The 24,827-nt window shown below is 39.3% G+C and overlaps 1 protein-coding gene across 2 annotated transcripts in view; it reads right to left on the reverse strand.

Moving 5' to 3' along the window:
• Positions 1–2,862: 2,862 nt before the first annotated feature.
• TNFRSF21 (TNF receptor superfamily member 21) overlaps positions 2,863–24,827 on the reverse strand; it is a 73,240-nt gene continuing 51,275 nt past the window's right edge. Inside the window, exons 5-6 of one of the 2 annotated variants that reach the window (XM_017505162.1) lie at positions 6,705–6,933; positions 2,863–4,329 (exon numbers count right to left, since the gene is read on the reverse strand). In XM_017505162.1, the coding sequence (XP_017360651.1) occupies positions 4,100–4,329; positions 6,705–6,933 (459 nt within the window). In that variant the 3' untranslated portion in view covers positions 2,863–4,099. The remainder of the gene's footprint in view (positions 4,330–6,704; positions 6,934–24,827) is intronic. The other variant, XM_017505163.1, reaches the window with a different exon arrangement.

Here is a 24,827-nt window from a genome sequence, read left to right on the forward strand (position 1 = left end):
CAGGCAGATCACTGAGGTCAGGAGTTTGAGACTAGCCTGGCCAACATGGCAAAACCCTGTCTCTACTAAAAGTACAAAAATCAGCCACGCGTGGTGGCGAACGCCTGTAATCCCAACTACTCGGGAGGCTGAGGCAGGAGAATCGCTTGAACTAGGAGGTGGAAGTTGCAGTGAGCCAAGATTACGCCATTGCACTCCAACCTGGGCGACAAGAGTGAAACTCCATCTCAAAAAAAAAAAAAAAACTCCCCTCAAAATAAAAATATTTTTAAAATTTAATATTAAAAAAAGTGCTGCTGTCCGAGTCCTATCTCCTGTAATTCTGACATTGTTGATCTGGTGTATGGCCTGCACATTGGGTTTCTCAAAGTTTCCCCACTGATTTCAATGTGCAGTTAGAATTAAGACCCACTACTGTAGAATTTGCCCAGGATTGTCTGGTCTAGAACTCCCTTTGGATCATCAGAATTTGTTTACTTTTCTCACACGGAAGTGGTATAATATTCTCCCATATTAGTGCTACCCTTTGCATGAAACTGAGGCATAATTGGCCTGTTTCAGGCTACCCAATGTGATGTGACCACCGGGAGCACTCATATCACCCAGGAGCTCGCTGGAAATGCAGGCTCAGCCCAGTCCCACAGAAGAATTAAAACAGAATCTGCCTTTAAGTTACCCAGGTGCTTCATTTGCATATTCAAATTTAGGGAGCACAATATAGTGGCCTCAAATTCTGCATTTCTAACACAATGCTTCTTAGTATGATAGATACTGCCAGTCCTCATCCACAGTGGCAAGGATTTAAAGCACTGTCTCTAAGTGTGGGGAACTCATTCTGAAATTCACCACAAACCTGAATCGAATTCTCTCCAAATCTGCCTTTTTAATTGACTGCTCATTCCCAGGTGATTCTTATTTACGTGAAAGTTTGACAATCACTGATGCAGGCCCAACTTTTTCCCAGAGCAGCAATCATTCTCTTATTCGAAAAGCAGCTCAGTCTAATTGCACTTAGACTACATCAGCCTAGAGGAAAGCATATTACCCTCTAGAGAAAAATACCTCATCTCTTCCTTAGCCCTTCAAATAACTGAAGCTAATCTTTCTTCTGCTGCCTGGTCAGGCTTAGATTTGCTGACAGTTGCTACTGATTCTGATTCTTACTCTTGTTGGTATCCTACTATGTCCCCACCCCCACACTGGAAACCTTCCACTTCAGCCATACTCCTCAAAGCAGGACAGCCCAAAACTAGAGGAAAGCTCTGAACTGTGCGACACAGAACACAAATGGCAGTATACAAATGACACTGTCATCGGCTCTGATCAGAACTTTTTATTTTTTAATAATGCAGGTGGAGGTTGCATTCTTTTTAGAAAAGCTACGTATCATGTTAGTTCAATATTAAGCTTTCATTTAACCACATCACCTATGTTCCTTCCCCATGGGAACATGATACACAGCTTTTCTAAAAATGCAACCTCCACCTGCATTATTAAAAAATAAAAAGTTCTGATCAGAGCCGATGACAGTGTCATTTGTATACTGTCATTTGTGTTCTCTGTCGCATAGTTCAGAGCTTTCCTCTAGTTTTGGGCTGTCTTACTTTGAGGAGTATGGCTGAAGTGGAAGGTTTCCAGTGTGGGGGTGGGGAAATAGGGGGATCCCAACAGATGTCACCTCATTCCAATACTTTCACAAGTACTGACTGAACTTGCATGTAGGGCTTTATTTATAACCCAAATAAATTTCATCACTGTGATCTCTGCCCACTATTTCAGCCAACAAGGAATTTCTGGTCACTGGTCCTGAATACATGGAACCGTCAGTCTTGGATTTGGACGGTCAGAAGACCTGGATTCAAGTCTGATCTCTATAACTTTGCAATAGGCATTAGGCAAGTTCTTTAGCCTTTTTTTTAAATCTATAAAACGGACACAATAATAATACCTACCTTATAGTTGTGAGGATTCAATAAGGTACTATAAAAATCACTTTGTAAAGTATAAAGCTGTGTAAATGTGTTATTAATGAAGGCATCCCAAGGTACAAGGTATAAATAATCCACAAACTTAACCATAGTATCAGTTTGTTCATTCTCTGTATTTTCTACCCCCACATGAAATTAGTGGCAGTTCTGAAATCCTCTGAAATGCAAACTCTGTCTCCTCCACTATCATCTGTGACCCATTCTAGTTAGTCTGCTTTCCTTTGTGACAGAGTTCCTGTTTTTTATTGACAAAAGGAGGGGAAACGTGGTGTAAGAACCAGTGTAATTAAATATCAGGAGAGTTTTCTAGAAACCAACCACGTGGAAGTGAATAAAGACAGAAAAACCCTTTAATGTTGCTGACGTGGGTGTCCAAATGTTCAGACAGGGTGTCCACTTCCAGTTTCTCACTGAAAGAGGAACTTAAAATTGCTAAGGTTCTGGTCATTGGAATTCTGTAGAGCCACAGTTCCCAAGCAAAGGGAGACATGCAATGAATATATGATACATGATATGATACAATATATTCTACCAACATGAGATCTCACTCTGCTTTGACACCATGAGAGCGCTGTGAACTTATTCAGGAACGATGTGTCTACCCATTTCCTAAAATAAGGACAATCTCAAAAACAGATTTCTCAAATTTAACCCAAAAGACTGGGAAATGCTTTAGTTTTCACTAAAGTCCTTCTCTACGAACCTCCAGGTACCTTTCCAAACACAAACCTTTGCTAATTTCCATGATTTACAGATTAGAATAGCTGAAGTTTTTAGAACACACATGCTTTTGCAAGAGACTAATCAAAGAGTCACAACTAGATGACATGTACAAAGTAAGAAATTTAAGGATTAAATATACTCAGACTACTTAAGTAACAAACACCTAATGTTTATTAATAAATTAGTACACTTGAAGGCATTTTTCTGATATCAGTCCTTCACCATTACCCACAAACCCCGCCCATACAAAGGGAGTCCACGCCACCTTTGCATTGGAATCTAGCGACTGAGCATTAAAAGATACATTTGGAAACGAGAGCATAGTTGCAAATATATCAGACAATGGTTCTTACAGCTGCAGCCATTTTTAATTAAAGTAATTGGTGAAGGAATCCCACCAAGACCAAGGCCTTGAGAGCAGATTGGACCTATAGACTATATGTATATAAAAAACAAGACATCTTTTAAAGCAAAGCTGGGCAAATTCTCTATGGAAAGGGTGCCACTAGCACTTCATCTTGACTTTCCAAAGTGCAGCAATGTGTTCCAGAACAGCTCAAGTCCTAAAAGGTGAAGTTCAAGTTCTTTGGTGGCCCAGTTGTCAAGCCACTTAAATAGCAAATCCTGATGGCTTGAGGATTTCAGTTCTCCAGCCCAGAGCATATTAGCATTAAGAGGAGTACAAGTAATCAAGCATTCTACACGGTGTCCAGGTGAAAACCATACAATCAGCAACAGTGTGGTCAAGTTTCAGACATGAATATGAACTATACGAGACATATGGAAAAGATAACTCAGAGTCTAATTGCATTACAGTAACTCAATGGGGTCTTAAATTTTCTTAATCTTTAAGAAAATTTATAAAGGACAAACAATAATAAAAATAGTAATAATATTTGTTTTTAAAAAGTAGGTGTGAATGTTAAGAGACATAAAGACGGCTTATAGGATTCACAAGATGCCAATATACTTTAACAAGTTAAGAGCCTCACAATCCAGTGTGTGGGAAAAGTCACACTGCATTTATGGTAAGTTAAGTAAATTTAAAGTGCACAGAACAATCTTGCAAATACATAAGAAGGCAAAATGGAGAAAATATGGAACTTAAAAAACTTTAGTGGTGGGTATTTCACAACAGTTACACCTTGAAAAGACTTATAAACCAACTTCCCAGAAGAATTATTTTTAAAAAAGAGAGAGAGAAAGAAAGAACTCAAGCACTGGCCATATATACTGTTAAAGACACACACACACACACACACACACACACACACACACACACGCATGCACACACCAAATGACAAAAATCAGAAACAGGAGAAAATAAAAACAAAAAAAACACCCTGTCACTAAATTGAGTAATTTCCAGAATGCAGTATCCCTATGTTCTACAGTAGGTCAGGAAGATGGCTATAAACAGAGTCCAGGAGGGTCTGGCTGGCTTCCTGGCTCTTGACTCCAATAATTTCGAATAGCCGGTCCAGTTTGTCCTCAGCCTGGGGAATCTCTTCAATCACCCGCAGCTCCTCAGGATTTAGAATGTGGAGCATGTCATCAAAGATAGGCTGCAAGTCACAGGGGTCCAGGCGTACCTGCCGCAACACTGTATCCTTCTTTTCTGCACAGAAGAGAGGGAAGCAAAGACAGCTGTAAAGTGGCTGTACTGGCATGGCCTAAGGAAAGGAGAAGGGGGTCCTAGAGAGAGACATTTGTTTCCTCCTTGGGCCATTATTCTCCATCCTCCATGACAGTGAGAGAGTGAGTGAGCCTCTGGCATATTCGAAAAAACACAAGAGTTTTTACTTGCATTGCACCGTAAGATAGAAAACAAGAGTTGCCTGATAGAGATCAGATAAGGTCCTGCTTGAATGGCTTGTTGATATATCATTAATGTGACATTTGCCTAGACTTAAATAACTTCTAAGCTCTTTTAGAATTCAAAAGGTGGTGAGTTAAAGAAACCAAAGAAACAAAAACAAAAAACTAGAAAACCTTTACTGCTTTCCCTATCTGTAATGTCTTTATTAAACCAAAATATACATAGGCCCATCCCTTTTCCAAATGACCAAAAATTCTAAGACAATGTGGTCTACTTATCTGACTTTCTGATTACATTGTAATATTTTAGAACTAAACTGTTGAGAAAGTAAAAGCACATAAATAAGAAAATACTACTTCTTTTTTTTTTTTTTTTTTTGAAATGGAATCTCACTCTGTCACCCAGGCTGGAGTGCAGTGTCGTGATCTCAGCTCACCACAATCTCTGCCTCCTGGATTCAAGTGATTCTCCTCCCTCAGTCTCCTGAGTGGCTGGGATTACAGGCGCCTGCTACCACACCTGGCAAATTTTTTTGTATTTTTAGTAGAGACAAGGTTTCACCACGTTGGCCAAGCTGGTCTCGAACTCCTGACCTCAGGTGATCCACTCGCCTTGGCCTACCAAAGTGCTGGGATTACAGGCGTGAGTCACTGCACCCAGCCTAGAAAATATTACTTCTTCTCAGGTTATACCTTACAATGGGATGAGGAGCTATAACTTTTATTACTATTATAAAGCACTTTTTCTAAAATATAATATATAACATAAAATATAAACTAAAATATAAATATTTTATGTAAATGTAAAATTGATTAATATAAAGTATATAAATTATAAATATGTAAATATACCATTTTATAAATACATAAAATATAAAATATAACCCTTTCACTAAAATATAACTGGAATTACCCAAAACTAGAAAATGTCTTTCAAAACTGTCATAAATAGTGAAGTGAATGCCCCACCCTGAAATTAAAAATTAAAAGTTGCAAATTCTTTGCCAAAACTACCAATCCATAATGTTTAAAATATTGTTATTTGCAATGTACTTTAACAAAGCGAATTTTAGGATATTTTGAAGTCACTAAAACCGTACTTTTCTTTGTTTTGAGACAAAGTTTTGCTCTTGTCACCCACTCTGGAGGGCAGTGGCATGATCTCAGCTCACTGCAACCTCCGCCTCTCGAGTTCAAGTGATTCTTCTGCCTCAGCGTCCGAGTAGCTGGAGCTACAGCCAGCTAATTTTTCTTTTTTCTCAGTAGAGATTAGGTTTCACCATGTTGGCCAGGCTTATCTCTAACTCCTAGCCTCAAGCGACCTGTCAGCCTCGGCCTCCCAAAGTGCTGGGATTACAGGCAGAGCCACCACGCCTGGCTAGAACCACTTTATCAGTGATGCTCAAGCTCGGACATTGTGCCTACCATCTGTATAAGGTGCCAACCAGAGCCTGGACTTATGATGAGGCAAATGAGGCACTCTCCTCTCGTGCAAAATTTAAGGTGGCACCAAAAAAACTCAATCTTCAAGTTATATTTCAGTGAAAGAGGTTTTTTGTTTGTTTGAGGTTTTTGTTTGTTTGTTTGTTTGTTTGTTTTTGAGGCAGGATCTTGCTCTGTTACCCAGGTAACACAAGGCTCAAGCTCCTGGGCTCAAGGGGTCCTCTGGCCTTAGCCTCTCGAGCAGCTGGGACTACAGGTGCAGTCCACTATGCTTGATTAATTTTTAACTTTTTGTAGAGACCATGTCTTGCTTTGTTGCCTAGGTTGGTCTCAAACTCCTGGCCCCAAGTGATCTGCCACCACGGCCTAAAACCCGTACTTCTGATTCTCAAGATAAGTTCAACTTTAAATCTTTGGATACAGCAAGCTTGGTAAAAACTTTTCAGAAAAACTTGCCAGACTACATTTTATCAGGCCTTCCCTGAAACAGCATTTGATAGCATCATGAGGATAAAGGATGGCCGATAGCTCTCCGCCAGGCAGTGTGAGCTGTAAAGATTTAGGAGGCGAGGTTTTTCTTGGGCCAGCTTATCTCGAAGTTTAGGACTGATCTATACAGGCAGGTAATTCAGATGACTCAACTGCAACTGGACATGGAAGGGGAGGGACAAATCCCAGGGGCTCTTTGTGGGGGTTAAAGTGCCTGTGTGAGGTCTGTTGAGACCCCTGTACCTTTGGTAATAAAGGAACCGTTCCTGCTCAGCGCGGAGGAGCCACTGGATGTAGAGTCACAGCGGAGAAGGGGCTCCGACTCATCCACGAAGAAGCCCTTGTTCTTGTCCAGTGGGGAAGGCTCCACCGTCAGGAGAGTGGAATTCTCAAGTTTTGCGTTGGGGCTGGGGATGGGGCTGGGGCTAAGTGGGCTGGGGCTCATCGGGAGAGCCAGTTTGTCAGTTTCCAGCTGTCCGAGAGAAAAAAAAATTATTACATACAGAAAAAAAACAGAAAAATTAAAATCCCTCCTCAGAGGCATTTTTTGTGTTCCATTTAATATTTTATACATAAATCCTCCTATGTGAGTTGACCATAACTTATTTATATGATTGCTAGACACACACACACAGACTTTTAAATCCTTCAAAAATACAGTGAGGATATGTATGAGTATTAAAACTAGGAGGCATATGCACCACGCTATTATCTCAGGGGAGGAAAAGTGAACATACGCGTAAAGAGAAAGATCCCCAATTTAAAACATAATTTTGTAGAGCTGAAAGGAGTCTTAGATGTAATTTAGTATAGTTCCCTGTTATGAGCTGAATGAATTGTGCCCCTCCAGTTGAAGCCTTGACCCCCAGTACCTCAGAATGTGGCTACTGGGAGAGAGGGCCTTTAAGGAGGTAATTACAGTAAAATGAGATCATTAGGGTTGGCTCCACTCCAATATAACTGGTATCTTTAATAAAAAGAAGAGATGAGGACACAGACACACACAGAGGGGAGACACAGTGAAGACACAGGTGAGAAGGCAGCCATCTACAAGCCAAGAGACAGCCCTCAGAAGACACCTTGATCTTGACCTTCTGAGGCTCCCGAATTGTGAGATGATCAATTTCTGTTGCTAAGCCACGCAGTCTGTGGTCCTTTGTTACTGCAGCGCTCACTGACTCATACACTCAGCTTCATGGGGAAGGAAAACTGGGGCCTGGAGAAGTGAAGTGACTTTCTTAACTAAGGGCCAACAGGGAAGTCACAGAACTAAAACTAAACCCCAGGTTTTCTACTCCCATTTCAAACTAGCTCAGGAAAAAACCTGCTAAAATTAAGAATGAGAACAGGAGAAAATGAGAGGTGTCAGTGTCTAAGAGAAGAGAGTAATGACCCAAAGGAAAGAACAGAGACTGTGAAGCTTGCATTCTGGAGTGGGGAGGTCAGAGAGGCAATAACAGATAAGATAATTTTAGATAAAGATGGTGAGCTTCACCACCACTCTGGCTGGTGGGTAGAGAATGAATTTTAGGGAGGCAAGAATCAAAGTTGAAAAAGCAATTAGGATGCTCCTACAGTGGCCACATACAGTGTGACTATGGCTTGTCCTGTGGGTGTGCAGTAGAGATAGGGAGATGTGATAAGTGATGTGACCCCATTTTATAAGTGAAGTGACTGGGGCCCAAAGAGGACACACAGCTACTGGGAGAAAGCCAGTGCTCAACTCAGCCCTGCTTGACATCTCTATTTGCCCCTTTCATTTGAGAAAATACATCAGAACCCTGGCAAGCACTCGTGGCCTCTCCTAGTACTTGATTTTATCTTTTTATTGGCTCTTTCAGCATGGATAAAAAAATCTGGGAGCCAGCTGGCCAGATCACACAGAGCAGGGTTCGGGGAATGATGGGCACTCTCCCCAAGCTGTTAATCACCACTCCTTAGAATCTTCATCCCTTCATTAACACACTTCAGGTAAAATGTTTTCAGGCTCTTCGATGAAGATATTGACATTTCAAAGTATTACACCGAATAGTTATATAAAGCACAATGCAAACACAAGTGATTCTTTTACAAATTTTAAGGCCTGAGAAATTCTTGCAACTGATTGCAGATTGTGAAGATAACTGATTACTGCACATGTCTGATGTTCCAACAGCATTTTTCCTCTAAACCACCACCCACACCGTTTCTGCTTCTGGCGCAAGTTTCAGACTTGGAAAACATGCGTACCTAGCCGTCCCTTTCTGATCTACAGACAAATGTTATGTATATGCTTGTAAAATTTTAATTTCATAGGCCCTGGCACATGCCCCTCCTCCTGGAAAATGCACATGGCCATTCATGCCAACACACTTTTTTAAATTCACTCAATTAGACAAAGAACACTTGTCTACATTCTGGTTCTTGCGGACATTACATTGGAAGACATGGTCAGTCGGTATCGTACACTATTCTTGCTTAAAAAGGAAATTCCCACCCACAAGTCACAAAAAAAAAGTCCACCCACTTATTTCCTAAATTCATTTGAAAATTTTAAATGTTTAATTTTCCCCCAATTTCATCAAAAGGTCCTACTAGTGAAAATTAAGCACATGATTTCCAATATAATTGGAAAGACAGAATGCTGAACTGTTGCTCTCCTGTAATTAACAACGAGACAGGTGAATATGAAAATACCCCTACAAATGGTATTAGTGTCACAACAGAGCTAACGAGCATCACTAAAGCCAGAGGCCATTTAAAAACCATCTTTCTAGAAAATCTACTCAGTTAGTAAGTATATGTCTCTCTCACTTTGTGCAATGGCAGCTGATTGCATTCCTACTTCATCTAAAGTTATTTTCATTTTTTCCCAAAAGAAAAACAATGCTCATAGAAACTTCTTTCCTTGATTTGCTGTAATATATACAACATCCATCAAAGCTGGTTTTCCATACTGCAACTGTCCTAGGCATTGGGTTATTTCTGGTTTCTAATCAGAACATTGAGTCATCAGAATATGTGGAATAAATTAATTCCTTGTTTTATTAATTCTGAAAGTTCATCGTTCAGTATTCTGAGTTTGCAGCCAATGAAGAACACCTACAACAAGATTTAGATACCAAACAGAAGAAAAATACTCTTGGCCGGGCACAGTGGCTCACATCTGTAATCCCAGCACTTTGGGAGGCCAAGGTGAGCTGATCATGAGGTCAAGAGATCGAGGCCACCCTGGCCAACATGGTGAAACCCAGTCTCTACTAAAAACTACAAAAATTATCTGGGCATGGTGGTGCGTGTCTGTAGTCCCAGCTACTCGGGAGGCTGAGGCATGAGAATTGCTTGAACCTGGGAGGTGAAGGTTGCAGTGAGGAGAGATCGTGCCACTGCACTCCAGCCTGGTGCCTGGAGACAGAGAGAGACTCTGTCTCAAAAAAAAAAAGAAAAGAAAAGAAAAGAAAAATACTCTTAACGAGAAAGCTAGATTTCCAGAAAAGAGGCTCCTTTTACAAAAACTTTGAGCATAAACTTACCAAGATACTCATAAAATAAAATAATTTATTTCCTAAGCTTCCTTGAACTTTCCAAATTCTCTATAAAGATACATTAGGTTGGCCACGGTGACTCACACCTATAATCCTAGAACTTTTGGAGGCCCAGGTGGGTGGCTCCCTTGAGGTCAGGAGTTCGAGACCAGCCTGGGCAACATGGTGAAACCCTGTCAACACTAAAAATCCAAAAATGAGCCCAGCTTCGTGGTGGTCGCCTGTAGTCCCAGGTACTTGGGTGTCTGAGGCAGAACAATTACTTGAACCCAGGAGGCGGAGGTTGCAGTGAGCCGAGATTGTGCCACTGCACTCCAGCCTGGGCGACAGAGCGAGACTTTGTCTCAAAAAAAAAAAAAATAATAATAATAATAATAATGTTTACAGCTAGAAAACCAATAAACATTGTTTTTAAAAGCAGTCATCACTGATAAGTATATTTTCCTTCTGCTACCTTGAAAATGTTGTGGCTGCAGCAGCTCTTATTTATATAGTTATCCAAGAAACAGGGTAGCAGGAAGATTATCGCTGTGGCTGAGCTACTCTCTATACTTCTGTTAAATATTCATGGACATGGCATTCATATGTGCCCCAACTTAATGCAATGAGGCAGATATTAAGAAAACGTGGCCTGTAAAGGCAATGTATCTGCCACTTATTTGAAGTTCCTTTGGAGAAACTTGAAAACTACAGTTCTGAAAAGAACTTTATAGCCATGATGTAATCCTGCTAACTTGGAAGACTCACATGAGAAATGAGGTAGGGACAGTAAATAGACCCAAATGGTAGGGGGCATGGACAGCTCCCAAAGCAGCCCAAAAGGGAACAATTCTATTGTGTGAACTCTGAGAGCATACCATTTCTTTTGGCCAAACAAGTCCCAAATGTCCTTCTGATTAGTTTCCATGCAAGCACACTTAGTCCTTCCAGATACTTAGCAGTCCAAACTGACAAGGGAAGAAAGATAAATGGTTCACCTTACTCAAGGGTGGGGTCACATCTAAAGCTCTGCTGCTGAGCTAACAATTTTCCTAAGCACCTCTACCACTGAGTACAAGGAACCATGCAAACAGATTAGGTAAACAGACTACTGCTTGAAATCTGGGGACCTGAACATCTCTGGGCTACTGAGTTTGGTAGCAGTATTTATGAGAATAATGATTTCATTTGCATCTGGATTGTACTGCAATGAGCCGTAACTGTCATCATCACCCTTCCTTATTTCCAGCTGTGTCCTTACCAATCCTACATTCCCACAGCAACCAGACTTCTAAAACTGAAGTACCCACTCTGTGTGCTCAACCAAATCAAAATTGGAAACTGAGGCCAGGCGAAGTGGCTTACACCTGTAATCCCAACACTTTGGGAGGCCGAGTGGGTGGGTCACTGTAGGTCAGGAGTTAAAGGCCAGCATGGCCAACATAGCAAAACCTCATCTCTACTAAAAATACAAAAATCAGCTGGGTGTAGTGGCACATGCCTGTAATCCCAGCTACTTAGGAGGCTGAGGCAGGAGGATCGCTTGAACCCAGGAGGTGGAGGTTGCAGTGAGGCGAGATCACACCACTGCATTCCAGCCTGGGCTACAGAGCAAGACTCTGTCTCAAAAAAAAAAAAAAAAAAAAAAAAATTGGAAACTGAAGCTCAAAAACAATTCTCCACTTCTATTATCAAACTGAAAAATCACTTCCCTGTTGACTGGCCTTTCCTTCCTGTTGAAGGTTGCAGTATTCCCCTATCCCCTGGGGATAGCAAAGCCATGCATGATAAAGGAGAATCCTTCCAAGCTTTATTCATGGCAAAGGTGGTATATAAATGAAATAAGATTTTGAGGCAGCAAGATCTGGCAGCATTCTTGCATAGACTCTGAGAGCAGGAATGGGCGAAAACTCCAGCCTCAGCCGCCATCTGTGTGGTAAGCACTTCATGTTCCTCATAGTCAACTCCTAAAAATCATGAAAATCCTGGAAAAATCCTTGCAAGAAAAGAGAAGAGACATAACACTAACTAGTTGTGTGGTGCTAGGAAAACCACTTCCCTCATCAGACCTGTGGTCTCATTTCTAACCTAAACAGGTTAGACTGGGTCACTTCTGGGTTCCTTCCATTCAGATTATGTCTTATTTATTGCTTGTCTTACTGTTGCTATTTCATTCTTCTCACCCACTAATCCCACACTCCAACTCTTTTTCCCCTTCCAAGTTACCCCCAACTGAACTACTCAACTAAAATTTACCACAAAGTTATTTTCAATTACTACCCAATTACGATCTCCCTGTGGTTGCACAATTTGTTTTCATAAAACTAATTAATGACTTTGATGCCTCAGTAACCCCCTAAAATGAAGTATTAATTACCCAGCCTAGATGCTTTTTACCAGCCTACTGAAATGGTTCAATTTAACCCCTTGGCTTCTGACACTACCCAGGTGGATACTACCAGGCACCTTTTCCCTAATATAACCAGATATCCCTGAGAATCCCCAACACAAAGCTCTTTACAGTAAAGTTGCTATTTTAATTTAATTTTCCCTCTAGACCTCATTCAACACTTAGAAAGAAGGGAGAATTCTATGATACATTTATGAAAATCTCTGTCACTTTAATAATGGTTTTTCAAAGCCCATTTGCTAAATGTAACTGAAACATATTGCTGTTCAGTATGAGATAACAGAAAAGAGACTTGAAGAAGTAAGCCATTCCCAATACTATGCTAGGTGATTCAGCATAAAATATCTGTGATTTGTTTGCTGCTAAGTAAGTTGTACCAGCCCCATTTTAACAGATGAGGAAACTGAGGCTCTAAGAGGTAATAACTTGCCCCAAGCCACAGAGCCAGAATTCAAGACCAGATCTGCCTAGTTTCAAAGTTACCCTCTTTGCTGCCATGTCACCTCCCTCTCTGGACCCCACAGCATTTAGAGAAATTTGACAAACCCTGTAAACTGATTACAAGCAATCACATGACCACAAGGTGTTGCCCGAAGCCCTCCACCAGAGTGAAGGGGGTACAGTTGAGGTCTGCAAGGACCTGGGACTCAATGGCAGACTTACACTCCAGCTGGATGACTGCCCTGAGATAAACAGGAGAGATTCTGTAAATACCAGATACCTCAACTGTAGCCTATAACCTTGTTTTCTATCGAAAATATTTCAGATCCCAACAGACCAGTGGCTGGTTAAAAAACAAACTCAATTTCTACTAAATGTTTATCTCAAAGGAATTCTAGTCACAAATAAATATAAAATCACAGCTATTGAAGAATTATGATATTATCTCAAGCCTGTTTCCCCTGCTCTCCTAGCTGCCCAGATAACCAAAATCAAATTAGATTTCAAGGCCTTCTGTAGGCCTACATAGGCATATAAGATTGGGCTCTGGGAGGAAAAAAAGGCATATTTTCTTTGCCAGAAAAGTATTTATTGATATCTGAATCTATGTGGTCTTTAGAGAACAGGAATTCAGATAGTAAGAAATGCTTTCTTAATCAAGTCTATGTGGGTCCAGGATTTCAGATATAAATGAGGGTTAAGATAATCAGGGTTAGCATCCTCATCACAAAACAATTTATCTGAACCTATTCAATTCCTAAGTTTAGACATTATAGAATACTTGTATATAATTATTTCTTCCTTAAAAAATAAAAACAAATACGTCGCCTCTAAAAACGAAAGTTTCAGATGATGAGACACAATGATTTTTAAATTATTCTTCTGAGGGTGAATTCTTGTTCAATTCATTCCAGAGTAATGGGTCTTGGTGAGTAGAACCCAAATATATTCAAATTTTTTTGCAAACAAAAAGCTTAAGAGGCAAATGGAAAAATGCTGGTTTCTAAATGCTTGAAAGAAGGATTACCAGTTTAAGAAATTTAGGGAATGTCTTTGAAATGGGAATATGGACTGGAAATACATACATACATAGATAAAGCACATACGCCAAAACGTGAATAACTATTGAATCTAGATGGTAGATTTATTATTTGTTGCAATGTGCTTTCAAATTTTCTTTGCTTCATAAGTTTTCTTTTGAAACGTTATTTTAAAAAAGTAAAGAGAAGAGCCAAAAGTCAAATAATTTTAAGACAAAATTCCCCAAAATTTTCCTAGGCTTCCACTGTTGAGTTAAAACTTTTGTTTTCTTTCCTTCTTTCTTCTCCTGAGCAGCCCAGACTTCAGGACATGAAGCAAGGAGGTGTTTCCATTGCATAAGTAGGAAACAGCACGAACACTTACATCTAAATTGCCAATTGGCAAGTGCACAGTGAGGCCCATCTGCTGTCTAGATCTCTCTGGGATCACTGGATATCATGGGACGGAATAAAGAACAGGAGCACAACGTCAAGATGTTCTGCTCAGCTTCCTTGGGAACCCCCAAGTCAGACCACAGAGATAGCATAGGTGAGTGAACCTTACACTGGGAGCCAATGCAGAGACTGCAGAACAAACTCACCCACCATCAGGAGAATCTCAGGATTAATCTGGCCAAAAAAATGTCAAAACCACTGGGGAATTATTTTAAAAAACTTTCCCACTCACCCTAGATCTGTTCAAGCACAGAATAATAAAAAGGTTTTGTTTCAACTGCAACCTAACTTAAGGCATATGAAGTTAGCCTAGGTTAACTAGTCATGGTGGGTCTCTTGCTTAAATACCCCAAACTCAAATCAAGGTAGTTGGCTATAATTTTCTGGCTATACCTAATCTTAGAATTCTCATCATTTCTAAGAGTTAATTTCAAAATTGAGCCCCAAAGTCTATAAATCCACCCCCATTTAAGTCAAAGTGCCAATAGCTAATCCTTGCCCTAAGCAAGAGAACTGTGCCTTTCCTGTATGTACAGGAAAAAAGCCACAACAAATAGTGCTGCACAAAGCTGCCAAAGCTGGTAAGAACCAGCTGGCTCCTGAGGGAGGGGCAAGGGAGGCCGGCCCCGCCCAGCTGCCCTGCGGGTGTCTGCAAGCTGTCCAGGCTGCTGACATCAACAGTAATGGTGTTGCAGCTCTGAGCTGACTCACTGACTAGCTTTCTTAAAAAGCGGAAGTGAGAACAGTGAATAAGTGGGGTCTCTTGGTTTAGAGCTGGAATCCACTCACGTTTGAACATATTGTCAAGCCTTCTAAGAGCTCAGCACCATCAGAACCTTAGGAGATCATGCTCCGTTGGAAATTACTTAGGTTTCCCTAAACTTCTATTGGGAAATCTTTCCCACCAAAAAAAAGCCTTTCAATAATTCTGTCCATAAAAAAAGGTTTCACAAACCTTTTTAAAGCTTGCTGTAAGACACTGTGGAGGATAGAGAGTCATTTCATAGGAAACTCAAGACCTTGAAGTAAGAAGGCTTAAGTTCATCTTTATGATTCAGATTTTTTTAACTCAACACATCTGATTAAATTAGCATTGTGTAATAAGTCCATTAATTAGATTCATGCCATTAGAATTGCAATACATATGATCCACAAATCTAAGTTACCTTTGTCTTTAACCCCTGACTTCCAAGTCTCAGCAACTCAGTTTCCCTTCGTGGAGGTTGCTACTGTTACCAAATCACAATATACTCTTCCAGAGATAGTCTATACTTATACCAATAAATAAGTACATATATTCTCCATTCCACCCCTTATTTTTTAAAAATATTTTTTAACATATATGTATATACTGTGTGTGTGTGTGTGTGTGTGTGTGTGTGTGTGTGTGTGTATATGTATTTTTTTTTTTCCCCAATATGGTGACACAATGTACTAACTACATACTGTTCTTTTCTTTTCATGTTGCCCAGGCTGGAGTGCAGTGGTGCAATCTGAGCTCACTGCAACCTCCACATCTCGTATTCAATTGATTCTCATGCCTCAGGTAGCTGGGATTACAGATGTGCACTACCAGGCCCAGATACTTTTTGTATTTTTAGTAGAGATGGGGTTTTACCATGTTGGCCAGTCTGTTCTCAAGCTCCTGACTTCAAGTGATCCACCCATCTTGGCCTCTCAAAGTGCTGGGATTACAGGCATAAGCCACTGCATCTGGCCCTATGTACTATTCTTCACCTTACTTTTTCCTCTTAATTCTTCTTGAGGCTAGCACATGAAGAGCTGACTCACTTCTGACAAGTACATGCCATTCCACTTAATGGTTGTTCTATAACATATAACCAGTCCTCTAGTGAAAGGCATTTGTACATCTCCTCACTCTTTTGCTATTACACATGACACTACAACGAATACACGTACTTGTACTTGCATCATGCTGAATGTATCAGAACACCTGTAAGATATCTTCCTAGACGTAGAATCATAGGTCTCTATGTCAGCCTGAGAGGGTAAAAGTCTTCATGTTTAAAAAGTCTTCAGTATTTCCTTCTCTGTAAACTGTCTCGTTCACAGACGGCATAATTTTTTCTTAATTTGTAAAAACTCATTATTTTTCAATAAACTTAACCCTATGTTTCAGACAATTTCAACCTGTGATTATTTTGCCTTTTGATTTGTATGTGGTGTTTTCTGGCTTGTATATTTATCGTTAAGTAGTTGCATTGTTCTTGTAACAGCTTCTGTGCTTTATGCCATTCTCTACTGTTGTGATTATAAAAACAAAACATTTCCCCCATGTTTTTTTCTAGTACTTTTTTGGTGATAGGTCATTTTAGTTGTTGGTCATTTAATTCCAGACTGTCCTCTGAAAGTCCAACTGTAGATCAATCAAAGTTTCCTCCGTGGCAATTGGTTATGAAAAAATCAGGAGTGACATTAGTCTCTCCCAAGGAAATGGTGAAGAATAGTGATGAAAACCTCGAAATTAACTGATACATAATAAAACCTACTGCTGACCATGATACAATTCCTCATCAGCAAGTGTACCTGTTATTGACACTTGGGTTATAACAGAATAAGGGACACTTTCACAAACACAAAGTGGAGAAGCTAGACCAAAGCTGGAAGCTATTCAACTTTATCCAAATTGATGTTTTGGCTTTAAAAAGAAACAATGAAAGTGTGCTCTCCTGCACTGGTAATTGATGGAGAAAATAAGCTTCTTTTCACAGTATTGATTCTGATTTCCTCCCAATGCACTTCTTGAGAAAGCTAGTAAGGGTGTAGATTAAAGGGGTGGGAAATGTCATCCACTAATAGACCCAACCTTTTCTGAATGGTGAGACACTCTGTCTGAGAAAAAAATTAAAGCCCACTTCAATCCTTCTGTACAGCAGCTTCACAGAATATATTCTCAAGTCTGGCTCACATATCTATGCCTCCTATAAAACTGTCGGCATTTTAAGGGATGATTCTGTTTTGTGTTTTGTTTTGTTTCATTTAGTATCTCAGTGCCTGGTACAGGGCTCAATATATAATGGGTCCTCTGATAATCTATTAAATAAATTGCCTCTGTTAAACCATCTCAACCTTAAAGGCAATACAATAAGAAGAAGTGTGTGTGTGTGTGTGTGTGTGTGCATGTGTGTGTGTGTGTGTGTTGAGGAGGGAGTGTACATTAATATAAAGACCTCGAGAATCTGTTTCCTAGACTTGTCTCCTTACAATCTGCATACATCAAGCTCAACTACCATATTTTGTTAATTCTATGATGCATATTTTTTTCACATTTAAACATCTCTGAAATGGGGATGTATCTTACAATTATAATTAGCAGTATTTTGTTTCTCAGTAATACCCATGACAATGGTACATCTTACAATTGACATGGGATTCAATGAAATATAGTAATATATCTGTATTAGTCAGTTTTCATACTTCTATAAATAAATAACTGAAATTGGATAATTTATAAAGAAACGAGGTTTAATATGTCCATGGTTCTGCAAGCTGTACAGGAAGCATGATTGGGAGGCCTCAGGAAACTTACAATCATGGTGGAAGCCAAAGGCATATCTTACATGGTCAGAGCAGTGGTGACAGTGAGGGGGGAGGTGTCACACACTTTTACACAACCAGATCTCATGAGAACTCTATTGCAAGAACAGTGCCAAAGCAGGAAATCTGCCTCCATGATCTGGTCACCTTCCACCAGGCCCCACCTCCAACACTGGGAATTACAATTCAACATGATATTTGGGCAGGGACACAGACCCAAATCATATCACTATCTTAATTAGAATACCCACCTATACTTCTCAGGACATGAAACTTGCTAAATAAATCAGATATAGAGACCCAGACAGTGCTGGGGACACAAGAGACACTGAGCAAATGCTGGTTCACTTTCTCCTTAATGTACACTTACTGAAAACAGAATGCATTTGTTGTCAAGTCAAAAAAGGAAAATGTAGAATTCAAATTCCAACACAGAAAATAGTTGCTGAGATTTACTGAGTCCCCTACGCTAGGTCAAGTGCAGGACTGGGCATTTACACTAACCTCTAGTTCTCGGCAAAATCTTTACAAGGCACTTACAAAGAAACTGAGGTTTGGAGACTTTATAGGACTTGCCCAAAGTCACATAGTGAGTGGCAAAAGCAAAATTCAAACCCAATTCTGAGAGACCAAGTCAAATTCTTGAATTTGTCAGTTTCTTCTAGTAGTTCCTGGAGATTCAAAGTTTAATCTCTAGCACTTGACAGGAAATGGGATATTAAAACTTTATTTCTGTACCTTAAATATTACACAACAGTTAAGGGTTTTTAAAATGCTTGCTACTGAGCAAAACAAGGATATAAGTAAAACAGATATTCTTTGCAGAGTCAAAGATTTGAGAAGCCCTTAATATGAAACAGCAAGTGGGGCTTCCTAAGCAGAAAACAAGTGTGAAAGTTTCAGGGAAGAAGACCAAAATATAGTCTTGAAAAAAACTAGTGTGATTTTTTTTTAAGTGACTTTCAAATGGACAAGTATATATCTGCTCTAGCTTTGTAAGTATTTTTTGGCAGGTTGAGTACTCCTTCACTCTGATGCTTATAAGTCCTCGTGTACAATTCTATTACAATATTTACTCATCCCACTGAATTATAATTATTTGCACATATGTCTCCACCCCAACAAGTGAGTTACTGAACGGCATTGACCACTTTTCTTTACCCAGTACCAGGCACACAGCTGGTGCTTGAAAAAAGGTTGTTGACTAACTGAACGAAAGCTTGGAAAATGATAGCAAGTAGAAAAGCCTAAAATGTTATTGAAAATCTAAAGGCTATTTATAAACATTGCTCCTCTGTGCACAATGACAACTTTAAACACAAGCATCACTAACCGTTTCTGGTCCTATGTGTGTCAGCAATCCCTTTATCATGTCCTCTTCTCCTCACCACCCCAGAAGTTCCCCAGAGCCCGAAGTCACACCCTACGAATTAAGTAACTTGACCTTAAATAACCCTTTATGCTGTGGAAACACGGCAGAGGGCAGCCGCTAGATACATGCAAGTTTAGCTGTTACCTTAGGTCTTAGGTCCTCAGGTCTTAGGACAATAACCCCTATTTTCCAGAGATGACAAATTGGAAAATTAATGACAAAGCCTAATTTGAATAGCCAAAAAGCCAACAGTTAATGTACAGCTGGTATTTGCTTCAACTTGCCCTCACTGTATTAAATTTCTGAAAATAGCTGGTCTCAGTCAGACCCATAGATAAGGACAGCTGCATCCTGCAGCTGGTAAGCAAAAAATCAGTAACTGTAGTTCCCCCTGCAGCAGAAGCAGCAGGAGCACTGTTCTCATCAAAATAGAAGGCCCAGTACTTCTCTAGCTGTTGGGATTCTCCGAGTTGATTACACAGAGCAAAGCCATCCAAGCTCCAACACAGAGTCTACTATAGTAGAAAGAGAGAGAGTGTGTGTGCGTTAAGTGCAAAAACGCTCTGTTCTTGAGACAGGTCTCCTATGTGGTCCTGGAAAGGACTAAGATACTCTAACAAAGAATCATTCTATTATATAGAAGTCAACAACCACCACCACAAAACACTGACTGTGGGTCCACTGGTTGTTAAATTATGGCATAGTTTTAATCTACTTAATCTTACGGAAGGAGAGATAAGAAGTCTCGAGCACGGATGCTCAACTGCGATGCCTGATCAACATCAGTCCTTTACATTTGTGAATCCCTGATCAAAACAGACAGCTAAAGTCACATTTTATATTATTTTTAATTGTTGTGATTGTTTTTAATATCATCATTTTTAAAGTATATATGAAACTTCTTTTTCCTCCCCTTTCTCTCATGAAGCAATGAAGGGATGCTGAAACTCTAACCACAAATATAATACTTCTGAACCTAGCTGCTAAGCATCACTTTAATATCTCACTCTAGTACGGTCCACAGTAATTTGATTATTAAAATTAATTTTGATAACCACTCAGAGTATGAAGGACAGGTCCTTGAATTTCCATTTTAAATGGAAAAATCTCAGCATTAGAGAAATTGTTTGCCCAGGGTTTCCTATGGTGAAGAAACAGACTCCCTTCCTTTCACCCTATCCATGCTGCAGTGAAAGAGTGCACTGGTTAAGTCTGTCTGCACATAAGAAGGCTCTAGAATAAAAGGGCAGAGCGAAAAAAAACAAGGAAAACCAAATCGTAAGGAAAACTAGAAATTCACTTGCTCAATTTTGCTTCTCTTTTTCTGACAGCTATTGAGGAACCAGACCATCATCTCCCTCACTAGAGAAAACATCCCAGCCAGTCTAGGAACATGTGCTCAGGCAGTAGGCAATAAATAGCTACAGTTAGCTGGGATTTCCAGCTTTTGGGCACTGAACCCAGATAGCAGCCTTCCTGATCAACCATCTACTTTCAGCAGTCCTGGAATTGGGAGAAAATCCCCATCTGACACTAAGTGACCCTCTGTATTCAGCATCTAAAAGACCCATTATGTGTATGAGGTTTAGCTAGTTAGGAACATTCTTCTATCTCTCTTGCCTCCACAGCCTGGAAATAATTGCAACTATTAATAGTCAACATCTAACAAGTGCTTACTATGGGTCACGCTCACCTCATTCTCAGAGCAACCCATAGGACAGGCACTCATGTTGTTCCTGTTTCTTCATGAAGAAACTGAGGCAGAGAGGCCAGGTAATTTACTCAGAGTCCCCAAAGTGGCTATGTTGCCAGGATGGGGATTTAACCCAGCACATGTTTCCACACTGACGTTCTGATCAGAGCCTACTGGCTGGTTAGCTGGAGATTCAGCACATTCCTCCTCCCCACCTCTTGGATTTACTCCTTTGGATTATATAAGTATGTGTAAACTTCTTCCTTTATCCAACTGTAAGCTTCCTTGATGGTATTGACTTTATCTTACTCATCTTTGCATTGCCCAAAGTGCCTGGAATAAATAATACTGTGCACAAAATTTGTTATGTAATACAGATTTAAAAATAAAATCACATCCTCTCCTTTGCTGGTTAGCAGGGGAAACTTAAACCCAGGCATTAAAGAACTAAAGGAAAATAACTGGCAAGCTGAAATTTTACTTCCAGCTATCCTTCAAAAACTAAGGTGAAATAATGTAATTTATTTATTTATTTAGTGGGCACTTTCCAGACCAAGAAAAGTAGAACTTATTGCTGGAAACCTACACTGAGAAGTGTTCTTTAGGCAAAAGAAAAAGATCTCAGGTAGAAGTTGAAGCTGCAGGAGGAAGGTATTAAGAACAGAAGAGATCAATATGCAGATACATCTGTGTGACTCCTGACTGTGTAAAACCGTAATAACTATGCCTTTTAGCAGTATTAAATGTGTAACATTAAAATTCATGAAAACAAAAGCAAAGTGTAAGAAGAGGATTAACAGGCTTAAAGTCTTCTAAGGTGGTTGTATCTGTAAAATGGTGAGAAGTACATTTATTATATCTCTTATAATTTAAATATGTGTGTTGTAATCCCTTGGGTATCCATTAAACGTGAAGTAAAAATGTGAAATTAACAAGCTAACAGATGAAGAGAAATGGAATAAGAAAAAATATTTGATTATTCCAAGAGAAAGCAAGAAAAGACAGAGAGAGAGAAAATAAAGAGGAAAGGACAAATTGAAAACAAAGATATGGTAGATTTAAAACCAAATATATGAGTAATTACATTTTTAAATTTACATTATAATTACATTCGAAAAGCAATTATATAATTACATAAAAATGTAAACACACTGAAATTCTCTAATTGTAAATAGCTATCAGACCAGATTTAAGAAAAATATCTGAAATATATGCTTCTTATAAGAGACTTTTTAAAATAAAGACAGAAATAAATCAAAGTAAAAGAATGGAAAAAAGAGATAACATACAAATTGGAATCCTGTATTAGGGCAGTGTTTTGTTTTTTAATAGCTTTGGCAAAATCGCAATAACTTTCAATTATCATCCCACTGCTTTGCCGCTTCTTCCAAATGCTCATGCCCCAGAAGGGAAGAATAGCTTTGATTCTGGAAGGCTAGCAGTTTAGATGTTGAACTTGAAAGAAGAGAGTGCTGAAAAATACAGCTCATACCTCAGATAAAAAAACAGTCAGACTCTGAACGGGTTTAATTTTAAAATGGCTAATAGGCCACTATAGTTAATAATGAACTGGCTGTTCTTGACAGAGGTAACTAAAAGTCACACCAGGTCTAATCCTTTGAGTGGAGCATAACATAGGTGCTTTCAGGCTTAAGAAGAGGAAAAAACATTGACCGTTTAAAAAACACAACCATTTTTACCCATTAAGAGTCCATTAACTCCTGGGGCAAAGCCCCAAATCTCCAGCAGTACCATCATACACAGGGAGTACAAGTCCATCATAGGATGAGAAGAATAAGTCTCAATTAAGCCCCCCTGCCTTCTGGTTCTCTTGTTAGACCAGACAAATCTCAGAGATAAACTATGGACAGAGAGTTACATACTGTGCAATTACCACTTGAGCATCCCTAATCCAAAAATTCAAAATCCAAAACTTTTTGAGCACCAATATAATGCCACAAGTGGAAAATTCCACACATAACTGCTTAACACAAACTTTGCTTCATGCACACACTTTTTCTAATATTGTATAAAATTACCTTCAGGCTATGTGCATAAGGTATATGTGAAACATAAATGAATTTCATGTTTAGACTTGGGTTCCATCCCCAAGCTATCTCATTATGCATATGCAAATATCCCAAAGTCTGAAAAAGTCCAAAATCTAAAACACTTCCGATCTCAAGCATATCAGACAAAGGATACTCAACTTGTAATAAGAGCTGGCAGCCAGAAATCTATGCTCATTGGCTATTAAAATTAGAGTTAGAGCTGGATCCAAAATGCTGCTAGACATTGATGCATATTATTAAAACACGAAATAAAAAACTTAATATTGCCTTCTCAGCCTCCATCATAACTCATAGGCTACAGTAGAACCAAAGAGAAAGCTGTAGGGTGCTTTGACATTACTGTTCTCAAAAAAATAAATAACAAAAAATAGGTACTATTAGCATCTTTTGGTATTATAGAAGAGATAGGGGAAGGAAAGAATTAAAGTGCACAAGAGTTTGGCACTTAGGAAGAAGGTGCTTTGCTTTGTTCTCTTACTCATTGACCTAACGATTTTGTTATGAATCACTCATTATGACATGTACTCTCCCCTTTTTGCTTTTCCATGGGCCCGCCAAATCCTAATTTTGCATCAATCGTATGTTATCCTTCTTTTAGGTATCATCAAGGACATCAGGCGACTTATTCTTAAGTATCTAAAGCCTTCTTTTAGCCTAAGACTTGTCTTCCAGCTCTCTCCTTAAGCCAATATTCTAAGAATGCCTCCAAACTCCCTGGTATTCAATCCACAGCCATCTTACTTAATTGGAGGGTAAACATCTCCCTTGTTCACCCCCAAATCCAGCTACTTAAAACCTAGTTTTCATTGTGAATAATATTTCACACCTAAATTCTTTCTTAGAAAGTCATAAGACACTGGTGTATGCCTTTGAATATTTATCACTTGGTCTATTAGTAAGTGTTGTTTCTGAAATTCCACATTTCAAAGAAGTTAAAAATATTCCAGGAACTTTAAAAGACCACCTTCGAAGTCAATTAGCACCTATAAATTGTTATCATCCAGTTACTCTGATAAAAGATTCACCTGATGAATGATTAGGTCAATAGTCAAGAAGTACTGCACTACCGGTATAAAAAGATAAGAGCATCTGGACTTCTTAAATACATCAAGTATACTTAAGCATTAGTATGAAGTATGTAAATGGAATCCTTTGAAATACAAAATGTGATACAGAATGATAGCAAATTGAATTGACACCATAAAAAATCTCTACCTAGCTCTTTCAGGTAACAAATTTGGACCACTGGAATAATAACACAGACTGGCCCTTTATCTTAAATGGGTTTTATCAAGCCTTAGTGGCAGCATTTTCTTTACTTTGGAATATGTCCTAAAACCTGAATCAAAGTCTGTGGAAAATATGATTCAATATCCAAATCTCTACTTTATTCATGGCCTTTCAGGTAGGTACATATGATTAAAGAAAGACTAAGTAAAATGAGTTATATCACGGCTGTAACTACCATTTGTAGAACACTGGCAATGAGTCAGACATTTTATACAGTACTTTATTTCTCATCTTAATCTATATAGCAGGTTTGCAAATGTGAATAACAGAGGCAAGGACAGTTGAAGTAACTTACCCTTCATCACCTAAGCTAACAAATACCAGAGCCAGGATTCAAATCCAGTGTTGTCTGGCTCCAAAGCCAGGGCTCATTGGCTATAAAGAAATCACACTCCTGGGTCCCCTCAGTTCCCATCTGATATGTTCCATTGAACAACCCAAGGAGGAATATCAGTTCTGTCATCAACTGCTGCTAGCAACACTGCATACTTAGGAGGCGAGATGCTGCCTTCTTAAGCCACATCACAAAAATACCCTCTGGAGAAGAGGAGG

Source organism: Cebus imitator, unplaced genomic scaffold (genome assembly GCF_001604975.1).
Source record: "Cebus imitator isolate Cc_AM_T3 unplaced genomic scaffold, Cebus_imitator-1.0 Scaffold334, whole genome shotgun sequence".
Taxonomy (NCBI): Eukaryota; Metazoa; Chordata; class Mammalia; order Primates; family Cebidae; genus Cebus; species Cebus imitator.